Consider the following 13,929-nt stretch of genomic DNA (forward strand, 5'->3'; position numbering starts at 1 on the left):
AGATTTTCCAGTGGTAGAAAGAATAAGAGGACATGTAAAGAAAAGGTGAGACACTGTACAGAGGGGGGCAGGACTGAGATTAAAAATAGTGTAGGCATGATCCTAGAAGTGCTGATTGCTTTTCTGTGGTTTGTACCAGGAATAATAATATCCGATCATGGAGTCCAGCAGGTCTGGGGGAATGGAGATGGAAATCCTTTCATTGGGGGTGGGAGAAAAATTCAGAGTGTGTGAGTGATAGATAGATTAAGGAGGATTGTAAGGATGGGGATTAACTGGTCTCCACAAAACCAAGTCACTTGATTTCTGTTGAAACCTTCTTTCTATGACTTCATGAGGAATTAGGAAACATCAAATGGAAAACCCATGACCACATTACAGGGAACCAGACAAGGAGGTGCCAACATCCAGAGGTGGCTGTGGCAGTGCTCAAGCACATCCTTAACCTGAGGACATCTGCCTGTCTGCGTGACCACTGGCTGGGGAAGATGAGTTTACCCAGAGTGAAAAGCCTTCCTGGACAAAAAACAAAATGTGTTGTTTGTAACACAGAGGCTGCCAACACCCTGCAGACTCTGAGCATCAGCTTTTGTGGAAAAGAAAACAAATCCACAGCCATAACACGCGTATGGAAGTTTGTTCTTCATAATCTACTGTCAGGCTCTTTCAAAACATTCATATTTGCTAAGGAAAACAGTAATTTATTTTAATTCTATGAGGCTAGTTATGTTTTTTGTGCCATTTCATATGTTCAAATCAATTTGACATGCTTACAGATGTTATGCAGAATTGCATGAATGTTTGTTATGAACCAGACTGGTTCAGAGCACTTTGTTACATAGCACATGTCCCAAAACTATGATTTATAAGTCAGTACTCAACCTTTGTCCCTTAAACTATAGTCTATCCATGTACGAAATTGTATGCTTTCATTCCATAGACGTTATTAAAAAATACGCAGATGATCAATTCGATTACTAAGCTGGCCTGGAAGCCACAGTTGTTCACTCTGGCTTAAAAACATCTGCAATTCTCTTAAAGTCAGGGTTTTGTATTTTTTTTCTTTCTGGATATTCCAACTCAGAGGCTTGCAGTACCTAAGCACACATTCCTTTCCCTCTTTTAAAATCTGTTTTTTTTCTTTCTTTCTTTGCTTGCTTGTTTTGTTTGTTTGTTTCTGATTTGTTTTGCTGTGATATTTCATCTGTACTCTAAGTACGGCACTGACCATTCATGACAAGAAATCTGTGATAATCCTGGTAAGTCAAGGAAGGCTATTTGTATCCTTAGGACACATGTCCTTAGGCAGGACACCTGATGGAACTAATGGTACAAAGGCACCACTCCCTCAAAAGCTGGATTTGGTGCTAACACCCACAGGAATCACCAGATTTGCACAAGGATTTAATCAAACATCTAGGAGCTGGTAGCAATGACATGGCAAAGTTTTTCTCTTCCATCCCATTTTTATCACATCTCCAAAACTGAACCATGCAAACCAAACAGCTTTAGTGCTCAATCTCTCCCAAAATGCCTGGAAAGAAATGTTGATTTTGATCCAAACAAACAGGAACACAAAGCAAAGGCCAGTCCAGTGAGGTGCTAATTAAGCAGTGTTGATTTCCAATAATTTCTGTGAAAGCAGAAGATGTTCATAGCCTTGCAGCTGGCTCCACAGGGTCAATGGTCTGGCTTCTTTTGCAGACCAGTTTTAAAATCTGGTGACAATTTTTGCATAATCATGAATGACTTTTCCCACAGATGAACTCCAGCTTTGGTCTCTTTGTAACCCTTGGAGTGGACTTTGATGTCTACCCCTTGGCTACAGCAGTAATTTTCTCTGATGTTTTCAGCTGTATTGGCAAGACAACTGACTGTCTTTTCAGAAAGCTAGTTTGGATTGTGTTGGTTGTAGGCAAATAAATGGGCTCAGCTGATTTACATAGCTCTCCTTCCTGCAATGAAAATGGCTGCTGTATCAGTTAGCTCGGCTTCCAAATTGCAACGAGCAGGAAGCCAGAATTTGCATGTACCCCTTAACTCCCACATTAGCCATGGGAATGCACATAAAAACCACGTTTGCTCTCCACTGACCATGCAGTGAAGCCAAGCTGGTGTGTTGATGAAGAAGGATTTATTGAACAGCAGCTTCCATACTGACCATCGAGATCCTGTAATGGATGAGTTTTGAGGTGACGGGAGGAACCTGCTGATGGAAGCAGAGGAGCAGCAGGTAGAGAATAAAGCATTGAGTGAAGAGGTGGGAAATGAGAGGGTGCAACGTGGGAAATGGGGTGGTTTTGTTGTGCCTTGGGCTGAATCCCAAGAGGTTTCAATCAAGAACTCTGCTGGAGAAATTGACTGTCCCCTTGGACTGTCCCCATCCCACAGTTTCCAGTCTATAAAATAAGAACAGTAATTCTTTCTGCCTCCCACTCACCGTTTACACCTTTCTTCTGTTCATGCGGTGAGGAGCATCTTCTGCTGCAGAGCCCAGCAGCTGGGTCCTGATCTTCGATGCTGTTTGCCCCAGAGCAGATTTTGCTGTCTCTTAAAGAGCACCCTGGGCATTTTACACATATAGCTGCTACAAGTGAAATCATCTGTTGGCTGTAGCTTTGCATATATTCCTGTAATCATGCAAAAAAAAGAGAGGAGCCAAAGCAACGAGAGCAGAAGGAAGCAGCTTTATTTGAAACTATTTATACTATCAACGAAATAGACAGGCACATGTGCAGGTATTGTATAAGTAGGTGTTTATTTAACTGATGTCCTTGATTCTATGTGGGTGTTTTGCAAGGAGAAGGAATGGTTGATCTGAGGCAATAACTTGGGTCGTTTGATTTCTCGGTTGTTCATAAAGGGAAATGTACTTTGTAGAAGTGAATTCCTAAGTATATGGCAAAGGAGGTTTTTAGTCTGAATCATTCCTTTGAGAGATTTTAAACATTTGCCTCCCACATGCTACAATAATTCTTGAAAGTGGCTTCACTGCATGATCCGAGAAGCTGCATTCTGGCGCCTGATGGTTTATGAGAAGTAAACACAATGGAGTGGTCTCGGATCATATAAATTCAGGATTTAACAGTAACAAGCGGGGAGGGGAGGGGGAGACCTGTGTGCAGCATCCCAGCAGCAGCATCCACTCGGGCGTGCGGGTCTCGGCAGCGTTACGCTGAGCGCAGCAGAGCCCAGCCTCCTCCCCAGACCTCACATGGAGCGTACAAACTTGCAGAAAAACAAATAGTTTTACAAGTGTCTGCTCTGACACGCTGCCAGCAGGCAAGAGCACTTTGGACGTGCTCTGTGAGTGGAGCTTTGTCTCTTAATGACCATGAGCGTGGCCTCGGCTTTCTTCACTTCTCATTTTTTCCTCCATGTTTATTTTAAGTAAGGGTGATTTTCACTCTCCTGTTTGCTTAGCTCGTCCTGGTGCAGTAAAACAGTTAAGATACACGTGGCAGAGCCTGAGATAGCCTAGAGCAAGAGCATCCTCTGGTAGTGAGGACATCTCAGACACTGTGAGTGCAGCAAGCTGCAGCAGATCGGCTTCCATTTGCCCCTTAATTTGGGTGAATTTTGAACCCAGGGCCACACGGCAGCACTCCTCTTCCAAGATCCAGTCAGGGCTGCTCTTCTTCTTTCCAGTCGAGGTGGTGCTGTGGACTGGGTGCTGTACACACGCTGGAAAAGCTGGCAGCCAAAAGGATTTGGGAGCCAGTATTGCTCCTTGCCCCCAGGTCACAATGATCTTCATCCTTCATTTTTGCGGGATTAGTGAGAATATAATTTGTTTCCATTTTGCTGAGTTTTCAGTCCTCAGATGCCTTAGAGCTCATAATAAATGGAGCTATAAACGATGTATAGAAATTCCTCTGGCTACTTCTGGGCTGAAGCGTGGTGGTTCCCAGCAGCATGCATCAGCTCGAAATGACTGGCTCAGCAAGGCAGCAAGGACTGTGGTCAGGATTAATACCCACACTCCCACGATGGGGAACACGGGGCTGTGTGTGATGACGGGTTTCCAGGAGCATAGGTTTGCTTCTTGTCCCGATTGCATTTGAGGGTGATATTATTTTACAGCCCAATACATCTGCCTCATATTTCAGAGACATCCCCTTCAATGGCAAAGTGTTGCCAGATGTGCAGTTGGCTGCACAAGTCTGCTGTGGACCACGGAGGAGATGGTGCTGGAAGCCCCGTTATCCTCCCTGCATAACCCCGTGTGACAGATAGCACAGATAGTGGGTAAAGCAGCCTTCCTTTGAGCTCCTGAGTAGGAATGGAGCTGCTCCAGCATGGTGGGAGTGCTACGGTATAACTCCTTCTGCAGTTGTACATTTACGCAGTCCATTCCTGTAGGTGCCACTGACTGTAGGCTGTCTTTTTGTAGCTTAGCACCTGTGAGGTTCTTTGGTCATGGAAAATACATAGTGAGCACCAGTACACATTAAAAATAATATTACCTGGTGAAATGAGGGCTCGAAAAAAGAGAAATGCACTTGTGAAGAAGTAAAGCAAAGAACAGAAGGAAGGAAATAACATGGGGATGTGTATTAGAAGGAGAGGAACATGCCAGCAAGGTTCTGACCTTACCAATTCCTTATTCTACTTAGTAGCAGAGGACAGAAATTTTCTCCAGACACAAGGAATCCCTAGATTGTTCTTTGTCTTCTCAGCATCTCTCTCTCCTGGGAGGAAAGATCATGAGAAATGGGATGGGTTCTTACATTATCAGGTTATCAGCCTGATTCCCAAAATCTTAAGGCTTTAGTTGTTGGTTTCTTGTTGTTTTTTTTTTTTTTTTTTTTTTTTTTTTTTTTTTTGTGTGTGTGTGTGTGTGTTTTGTTTTGTTTTGTTTTCTTTTAGTCATAAGTCTCAAGTTTGATTTATTTATGTTAGGTCTTCTGTAGCTCATTCTGGAGGGTGGTTGCAGCCCACTCAGTTTATGTGAGGCTGGAGGCTTGCTCCAGTCTCAGAAAACTCATGGAGAGGAGGAGGTCAGCTTCCCTAGAGCTAGCAGTTAAATCTGGAGTTTCCAGTACGTGCGTGCAAGTGTGTGGGTGCCAAATTCACTCTGCCTTCTCAAATCCTCTACAGGTGTGTGAATCCCTGCTGCTCATGACCTTGGAAAGTCAATTCTTCAGGCAGTAACAAACAATACTGAGAAGGAAAAGAAGGAAATAATGATTTGACAGCCTGATGGCAGTACATCCCCTTTGGGTTTGTGTAGGGCTGAGGTGATTTGTGCATGCTGGTGACTAGAAATGCATTTGTGTCTGAATGTGCACATCGATACAGTAAACACGCATGCATGTGATAACTGTAATAAATATATATTACTTTTATTACACGTGTTTAAGGAAATAGATGGTCTTAAGAAGTCAACACTTGGCAGCGGTTCAAATAAAAGGCGGTAGTGACACACTTCTGAGCTGGATGCAGCAATTCCAGCTGCATCTGGCTGCTCACCAGCACCTCGTAACCTCTGTTTTAAAGTGTTGCTGCAGTCACCGTGAGCCTGCAGAAAGCAGGAGGCTCCTCCATGCCCTCTGAGCAGGAAAACGGAGAGCTTTGAAGCCTCTCATCTGAGGAAGATACCTCAAGTTAATTTAGTATGCAAGGAACCAGCTGCTGAGAATATAAATTTTGTAGATATACATCGCTAAAGAGGGGGAGAAAACAGAAGACTGCTGAACTGCTTAAGTGCCCTTCATCTCTACTTTGCTAAATAAATTACTCCTACTCATTTTTTTTTATTTTTTATTTTTAATCAAAGCCAGAAGAAGATACAAAGCAATTTGTGAAGTCAGGCCTCCTTTGCAAAAATTCAATGTGCCTCAGGTTCTTGAACTGAGGAGCAGAAAATTTGTATTTAGTGGAAATCCTTTCTGCTTTGGCTAAGGTTAGATCACTACTGGAAATTTAAGTCTATGAATACAACATCGGCATCAGAACTGTACTGATGTAGAAGTCAACAAAACCTCTCTGGGCAGCCAGCCTGTGCCAAGCTGCATGTGGTGGTGGCCCTGGGACCCTTTTTGTATTGAACAGTCTCATCACATAAAGTCATTCTGTCTTTTTGATTTGCGCTTTTGGTTTGTCTCTGCAAATAGAAATGTTCCTGAACACACTTACATGAAGAGTCCCTCCTTTGTAGGCATTAAAAGTCAGTTGAGCAGCTGGGTCTGTGTTAGCAAAGTGGTAAATGAAGCTTTGGGGGAAGAAAACAACTTGTTTCTGGGTTCCTTTGGGGAAAGAAACTGCTCAAAGTCACCCCATTTGTTTCACATTTCACCAGAATTGCTCTTTCATAGCCCTTGGCTGTTATCACTCATTCTGGATAAGTGGCATACCACATCTCTTCCAACTTATCTGCCACCCCAAAAGATGAATCCCACTTTGTTTTACTTCATATGCAATGGGATTGTTTTTCTTCTTTGGCTGGCTATCTTGTGATTTGTGAAAAAAACAGAGCCCTGGAGCAGGCCAGCATCTCTTGAGAGTCATCTCAAAATTTTCACAAACTTACTTCAAATGCCAGTAAACTGCAATCCTTTTTTTCCATGGATATTTGCAAACATTAATGAACTAAGTCTCACAGTCAATCCCATATGCTTGAGACATCTTATCCCTTATGTGGCTAGGCATCTGAGCTACTGATGGGTTTAAGTAAAACAGTTGGAAGCGTAACCCTGGTTTGCTATCACTGCCATGTGTCTTGGCTGCGGAAGAACTTCATCTCTCTTAACCTCTTTTCAGATAGAAAGAGATATTTTGTCCAGCAGCCAAAGGGAAATGCAAGCATCCTGGTGGAAAACAAGCTGTTTCAAAACCCTGGCTGCAAGCTACCCACACATCACAGTTGTCAGCCAGGCTGCACATGCATAGTTACAGGGAATAAAATAGAAAGGACCTTCTGTTCCTATTCAGAAAGGTCTCTACCCATTCACCTACACCAAAGGATCGTCATCAGCTGCCAGTATTAATTTGTTCTCCTCTGTGGATTTCCAGCCAAAAGAAGGCAAAATAAATCTAATTCTATCCAGTAGGGGCACTTGCAATGCAAATGCGAGCCCATATATTACAAAGCATTAATGCAACCTGTTTCTAAATTACTTGGGGTAATTTTTGATTTTATTTATTCCTCTTTTTTCTCTAATTAACTTTTGGGAAGAGAAGCTGAAATATCAGTTTGGGGAAAATCAAATATGAGAAACAAAGCCCTTTTTTATTTTGAGACTATGCTTCCCTTGTAATAGCAGATTATTTAAAGAGAAGCCTGGAATAATCCAGTTTAAGCAAAGCAAAGCAAAGATCTCTGCTGAAGCCAAATTGTGTGTGGGTGTGCTCTTGTCAGGGCTCCCAGAAGAGATGGGCAGGAACGGCTGTTAGTCAGACCTCACCCATCGCGGGAGATGTTGGTTATTCAGAAACTGGCATTTTATTTTGGCACACCAGGGCAGAACCACTACTCTGGTGTACCAGGAGAGGGCTTATCCCATGGGGAAAATCCTGAAATAACCTGGGTTCCTGCTCTTTTGTTATCATAAAAGAAAATCCCAAGGAGACGTGGCTGGAAGAAGTGTCGCCTGCAAGGGTCTCACCCATGGGATAGGAATGAGTCTCTGCTCCTCTTCCTCTTGTTGTTGTTCCACCTTGTGCCATGTTTGTGGCAGGTCCTGGGCTGGGATCAGGCAGTGTTGCTTTGTGCCACTGTCAGGGGATTGCGTTGCATGGGGTGTTCCCACCTCATGTCGTTTGGAGCCTGGCTTGAAGCCACAACACAGTCTTCAGGCTTGGGGCAGGCATAGCTCCTGTGGGGAAATAGTCGATATGGGTCATAGCTTATTGTAATTTTTGCAGAGAATTCTCCACATGCTCAGCTTTCTTACAGAGAATAGTCTCTTGACGCTGATAGGCTTCGTGCAGCACAGAAAGTTAAGCATATGTATAAATCTTTGCATTATCTCAGCTTACTTTTATAATCTGTTCAAGTAATGTTTTTTTTTTTTCTTTTTTTTTTCTCAGTATATTGCTCTTTTAAATTTCTATGGTAACAGTGTAGCTAAGAATATGTTAAATAAAAGTAATTTAAGCATTAAAGGCAGGTGATTATGTTTCCTGGAAAAAGAATTGAATAAATTGATGATTAGCTCTTGAAACAGCAGGTGAGACTAACAAAGAGGATAAGGTTCAATTCTGTTTCCACTGATGGGTACGAATATGTAAGCGTCATCTTTCTTTGTTATATGCCTGTGGGTTTGATTTTTAATTGTTTGTCTTAGAGATAATAAATGATTGTGTGTTATTTATAGAAAGCAGCATATGCCCAAGTTCTACACCGTGAAATCCATATCTGTACTGGTTTGCAGTGAGGACCAGACCACTAATGAGTAATTATATGCAGGAATACAAATTAAATTTCATATGATGATAAATAAATTAGAACTGAACATAGCATTTGTTTCAAAGCAAAAAATATCCAGTTAGAAATTCATTTCCTAGATCTATGAGAATTACTGTAGACAATAAACAGGGCATGAAAACTCAGAGCCTGCATGGGTATTGATTGGCACGTTCGGGGTGTATTTCATATATTTACACTCCGCTTCCCCTCTCCAAGGAGACCCTCCCCTGGTCAATTCTTTCCATTGATTTTGAGTCCGCCTACTCAGAGGCTGAAAATTGTGGTGCTGGTGTGGAGAGCACAAGAACAGCAATCGATTGCAGATACTTTTTATGGCACTCCGCTCCCATATTTTAAAGGGGAAAATGTATTAATGGCAGCAGGTCTCTGATTTTCCCTTTTAAACATCTGAATCAAACCGATTTGCAAACTCCCGGGCCCTTTTCGTTCTCTCTGCAGTGACACCTCTTTTGTTTTCTCCTGCCCTTCCCCGCAGACAGCGAAATCATTCCTCCCGACTGCCTGCGGCCCCGCTCCTTCACCGCCATCCGCCGGCCCTCGCTGCGGCAGGAGACGGAGGACGCCCGCCTCTCGGTCAGCCTGTGCGACCTCAACCTGCAGGAGGAGAGCTTCCACGTGACGGCCACCACGTGCCCCATCCCGCAGAACTCCCTCAACTCCCAGCACTCCCACCTCCTCCCTTCCCAGCTCGAGAGCGACCTCCGCTTCCACCACCTCCGGGGAGCCCACGTCAAAATCCTCGATGACCAAACCGTGGCCCGCCTGGAACACGCCCGGGAGGAGAGGACTTTGGTTTTCACCAGCAGACCCCTTCGGATCAACGAGACCATTTTCGTCAAGATTAACAAGTCCAACGCCGCACGCACGGGGACGCTGTCCTACGGGGTGACGTCCTGCGACCCCAGCACCCTGCGCCCCAGCGACCTCCCCTATAACCCCGAGTCCCTGGTTGATCGGAAGGAGTTCTGGGCTGTCTGCCGGGTCCTGGTGCCCCTCCAGAGCGGAGACATCTTGGGATTTATGGTGAATTCGGACGGCGAGCTGCACCTGAGTCACAACGGTGCCAGCACCGGCATGCAGGTCTGCGTGGACTCTTCCCAGCCCCTCTGGATGTTCTTTGGTTTACACGGTGCCGTCATACAGATCCGTTTGTTGGGTATGTCCGACCCCTGCCTTTCCCAAAGCCTCGTGTACAAACAGCAAGGTGGGACGTGCTGTGGGGAGGGGTGGTGGGAATGAATGAAAAAGCTGCCTCTCTACTCTAGGATCAGGTATAATTTTTTTTTTTTTTAAGGGAAAATAAAATAAAGAAATGTACGTAGTGCATGGCTGCAGAGTTACAAGACATACCTCTTTCCACTTCTGTAGTATCTTTCATCTGACAGTCTCAAACCTTTTTTTTCTGACAATGAATTAAGCTGCAGAAACCTCTACTGAGTACCAATGAGTCACCATTGACCTGGGAGAAGCAAGGAAGGGGGAGGAGAGGTGCTTTGGGACGAGCTAATCTAGGGTATAGCCCGCAAGAAAAATGAGAACGGATTCCCTTTTCTGTGCATTAGATTTCTGGCAAGTCTAATTCCCCAAAAGCAGTCCCATTGCTTTCCCCAGGCTCATACGTGAGAGGCAGGCTGGAAGGCGGAGAGGAAGCCCCGTGCTTTGTAATGCCAGAGGTGCAGAGAGCATGGCGCTGACCAGCACAACAGGAGAGGGGTTTCCTTCTTGTTGTGGTTTAACCCAACAGGCAGCCGAGCACCACATGGCGTTTGCTCACCCCCCACCCCTGTGGGATGGCGGAGAGAATCAGAAGGAAAAAGAAAAAAAAAAGAAAGAAAGATAAAAGTGACTGATCCACTTTGTGTGTGGATATTGGGCAAGCATTTTCACAAGATCACAAGTGTAGGATGTGGTTGACCTTGAATTTGGACCTTATCATGGTTCTGCTGTCAGAAAGTAATTGATGGTTTCTGAGAACATGATGTAATTCCTGGCCCCGTGCTAACTGGAGATTATTTGAAAGAGCTCCTTTCTTGTTCATACTGTTATAGACATTTCAGTACACATATGTTCCTTTTTGCTTCAAATCCTCACTATTAAAATACCCTTTTTACCCAATAAGAAAAACCCAACCAACTAAAACCCAACCAACACCACTTTTCTTAGGATTTTTGGAGGGTTTTTGAAGATATATTGTTATGAACACACATATCTGTCTGCAGGGTCCAGTTCACATTAACCACAGCCCAAAGTGCCCTAAACAATTTGCTTAAGGTTGACCATAGGCCTTTGCTGTCAGTGTTTTGTGGCTATTAAAGGATCAGAGATGACAAACGTAATATTACGATTTATTTCCAGGAGCCTAGGACTCAATCCCTGATAATTCAACCTGATTACATTTGTGGAGGGTACTGTATGTAATCCATGGCTAGCTCTGCTGTCCACCAACACATAATTTTGATAATGGTAGGTGAAGTCAAACAGATCCCAGTCCAAGCAGGAAGATTAAATGCTTCTTTATACGTAAGAAGGAAAACATCCTCAGGTCAATGGGCTTCTGGTAAAACTAAGTCATCAACCAGTACTCCCTTTCATATGAGATCACAAATTCTGGCACTTTTGCACAGAGTGAATAGCTTGTTTGTATGTAATAGGTCCTGAAATGGGTCAGAGAGGATGTGTCTCACCAGAAGATCAGATTCGTGCCCTCATAGAGAATTCAACAGAGCACTGACTTGGGTGTCCTGCATCCTGGGCAAACCAACTGCTAAGCAAGTTATCTCCCAGTCCCCATGGGTGTCCTCCCTACCTGCTCATGAGTTCTGCCCAAACTGGTACACTCCCAGTAGATGTTTTAGATAAATCCATGTTTTCCAGTGGAAATCTGCTGAGCTGGAAAACTCCACACTAGCTGTATTTGTATACACATAACAGACTTCCTGGCCTCTGTTGCTGGAGGAGAAGCTGAAAATGGGTTATTGTTCTTACATGAGATGTAAATGAAGAGAACTGAACCTGCTGACCTTGCCTTGCTCAAGGTAAGGGTAGGACCTTGCAGGGCATACAGCTTTAGCTACATCAGCTTGGGCAGCAAGCTGCTGTCTCCCAGTTAAAAACTATAAAATAGGAGCTTGCCTGTAATCTTTAACAAGTGCTAAAATACAAACCAAGCTTTTCAGACCTATTTTTTTCCAGTATAATAATGCTGGAAGCAGTACATTCCCAGGATCAGTACAGTGCTGCTGCCTGGAAAATTGTGCTGGTGCTGTCTCACCACTGCGCATCTCTGCACCTGCAGTAATTATATAGATCATCAATACCCCGATAGAAGGCAAAGAAAATAATGAACTTCCATCTCTAGCTTTTGCAGTGCTATTAGGGAGGTGATGTGCAATGTTTGCACAGCAGTGGAACAGATTATGGCACTTGCCATAATATCTGTCATTATAATATTAGAAAATGTAAGAAGAATATAAAGTGTTCATCTTTCTAATGACAAGCTCCGTCTTCAGAATGCAAACAGGAATAATTTTGTGTGATCTATCTTTTGTAGTTTGAGCTTTATATCACAGGAAAAGACATGTTTATAGTCATCTTTTCTAGCTTTAATGGAAAACGTGAAGTTCCATGTCCTTGAAAGAAATGAGACAGAAATACTGCAAGAGGCATAATTGTACCAAACCTATCTTATATAGCAGATGTCATTCTTCTTCTGGGGGCATGCCATTATTGGAATAATCAAAGCACTGTTATGCAGTATTAAAAGAACATCACACACACAGTGAACCATAAAACGCAGCAAATGAAAGTTGTTCTTTCTGCTTCTTCATCTTTTCTGCTTTTCTGGGAGGATGGAGAATGTGGAAAGCAACACTACCACCCTTGAATCTAGAGAAGGTTTATTTGTGATTTGGGGAACAAAATCAAGGAAGGCTCACGGTATTTCACTGGATAATACAGTTCACAACCTGAGATTAGTTATTTGGTCCTGATCCAGAGAAGGACCAAGCTCAGGGCTCTCCTGGCTAGTGTCTTTACCGTGGAAGCTGATGTTTGCTACCAGCAGCTGTTCCATGGTATTGGTACAACATTTCCTAATCTAAATACCAGGGGACACCATCTCTACCCAGGCTGATGGTCTTACAGCACTCTGTAGGAGAGCAGGGCAGTGTGAAGTTGGTTTGACAGTAAAGAATTCTGACTTTTGTTTCAATCTTATCAGCCTGGCATCTTATGCTGGCAGTGTGTTTGCTGCAGGAGAAATAAAAAAGCAGAAAATGAAGATGATGTTGGAAACATTTTTTTTTTCCTTTTTGCCTCCCTACCACGAGGAAAATAAATGAAACCGAAGCACCACTATAGCATGGTGAGAGACCACAGACATCTTCAAAGGGAGGCAGGAGGATGTCAATGATATTGCAAAGAAAAGGTTAAAAGACAACTTTACCACATGGAGGGAAGATAAATGAAAGGGGAGGGTGCATTAATGTAGCAGATACTAGCATAAGAATATCAAGCTGCTGGCAAATGAAGGGACACATTTAAATTAGACATAACTGAGGGTAATTAGCAACAGGAATGAGCTATTGAGGGAGGCAATAGATCTTTTTGTCAGTATTGGAAGCATTTCTAAATATTTTAGATATAAAGTGCTGGTCTTGATTCAGAAATTCTGTGGGTTATGTATGTAGAACAACCAAACTGAAACCCAGATCATCAGGCATGTAGAAATGAAACAGAGTTTGCACATCCTTCAGGAATTCTGTTAGTTCTGGTCTGGGTGGTGTTTTTTTTTGTTTTGTTTTGTTTTGTTTTGTTTTCAGGCATTGTTCCTGTACAGTAGACAAAAACAGCCTATTAAAGCTGATTTACTGTTTTCAGCTCTTGCTGGTAAGCGTTTGGACTCTCACACAGTTTTAGCAACAGCTTTGAAAGACTGAAACGAGCCAGTCTGGATACATTGGTCTGGTTTTGGTGGTGTAATTCATTTATGAAGTTAAATTGATCGACCCCATAAGGGTTTGAAATGTATGACTCATGTCTGGAGGAGCTATCACAGCAACAAGTTTATATATTTAGTATTTGGGGAGCCAAATGGTTGGGGAGATTCTTTCATTTTCTTGTGTCTCAGAGTGAATCACCAGAATGTAAAACACCATCCTTCTTCTCCTTTATATTTTTGCATGTGTCTGTGTGTGTGGTTTCCTTTGTGAATCTCATCCTTTCCAGTAATATTGAAGTTTTCCTTTGAGCAGTGAAATAATATGTTCCATCAGCAGTTGTACTGATGAAGCTGAGTTGCCAGCTTATCTGCATCCTGTCTGCATACACACTTCAATAACTGCAGCCCCTCTGCAACAGCTGCTCAATTTTACAGCTCCCTGGATGTCTCCTCATGCTGGCCAAGAGCCTGCATTAGGTGTGGGTATGTGTATTCACATCCATGCTGTGTAAATGCAGAGTGTGCATGGGCTAAACTCTCCTGCCTCCTTTACAGTGCA

General features: G+C 43.3%; 1 protein-coding gene across 8 annotated transcripts in view; it reads left to right on the forward strand.

Moving 5' to 3' along the window:
* Positions 1 to 13,929, forward strand: part of NEURL1 (neuralized E3 ubiquitin protein ligase 1) — a 150,158-nt gene that overhangs the window by 123,012 nt on the left and 13,217 nt on the right. For all 8 annotated transcript variants that reach the window (XM_084525909.1, XM_084525915.1, XM_084525913.1 and 5 more), the window contains exon 4: positions 8,907 to 9,587. In XM_084525909.1, coding sequence (XP_084382035.1) covers positions 8,907 to 9,587 — 681 coding nt within the window. The remainder of the gene's footprint in view (positions 1 to 8,906; positions 9,588 to 13,929) is intronic.

The sequence above is a fragment of the Aythya ferina genome, assembly GCF_964211825.1.
Source record: "Aythya ferina genome assembly, chromosome: 7".
NCBI lineage: Eukaryota > Metazoa > Chordata > Aves > Anseriformes > Anatidae > Aythya > Aythya ferina.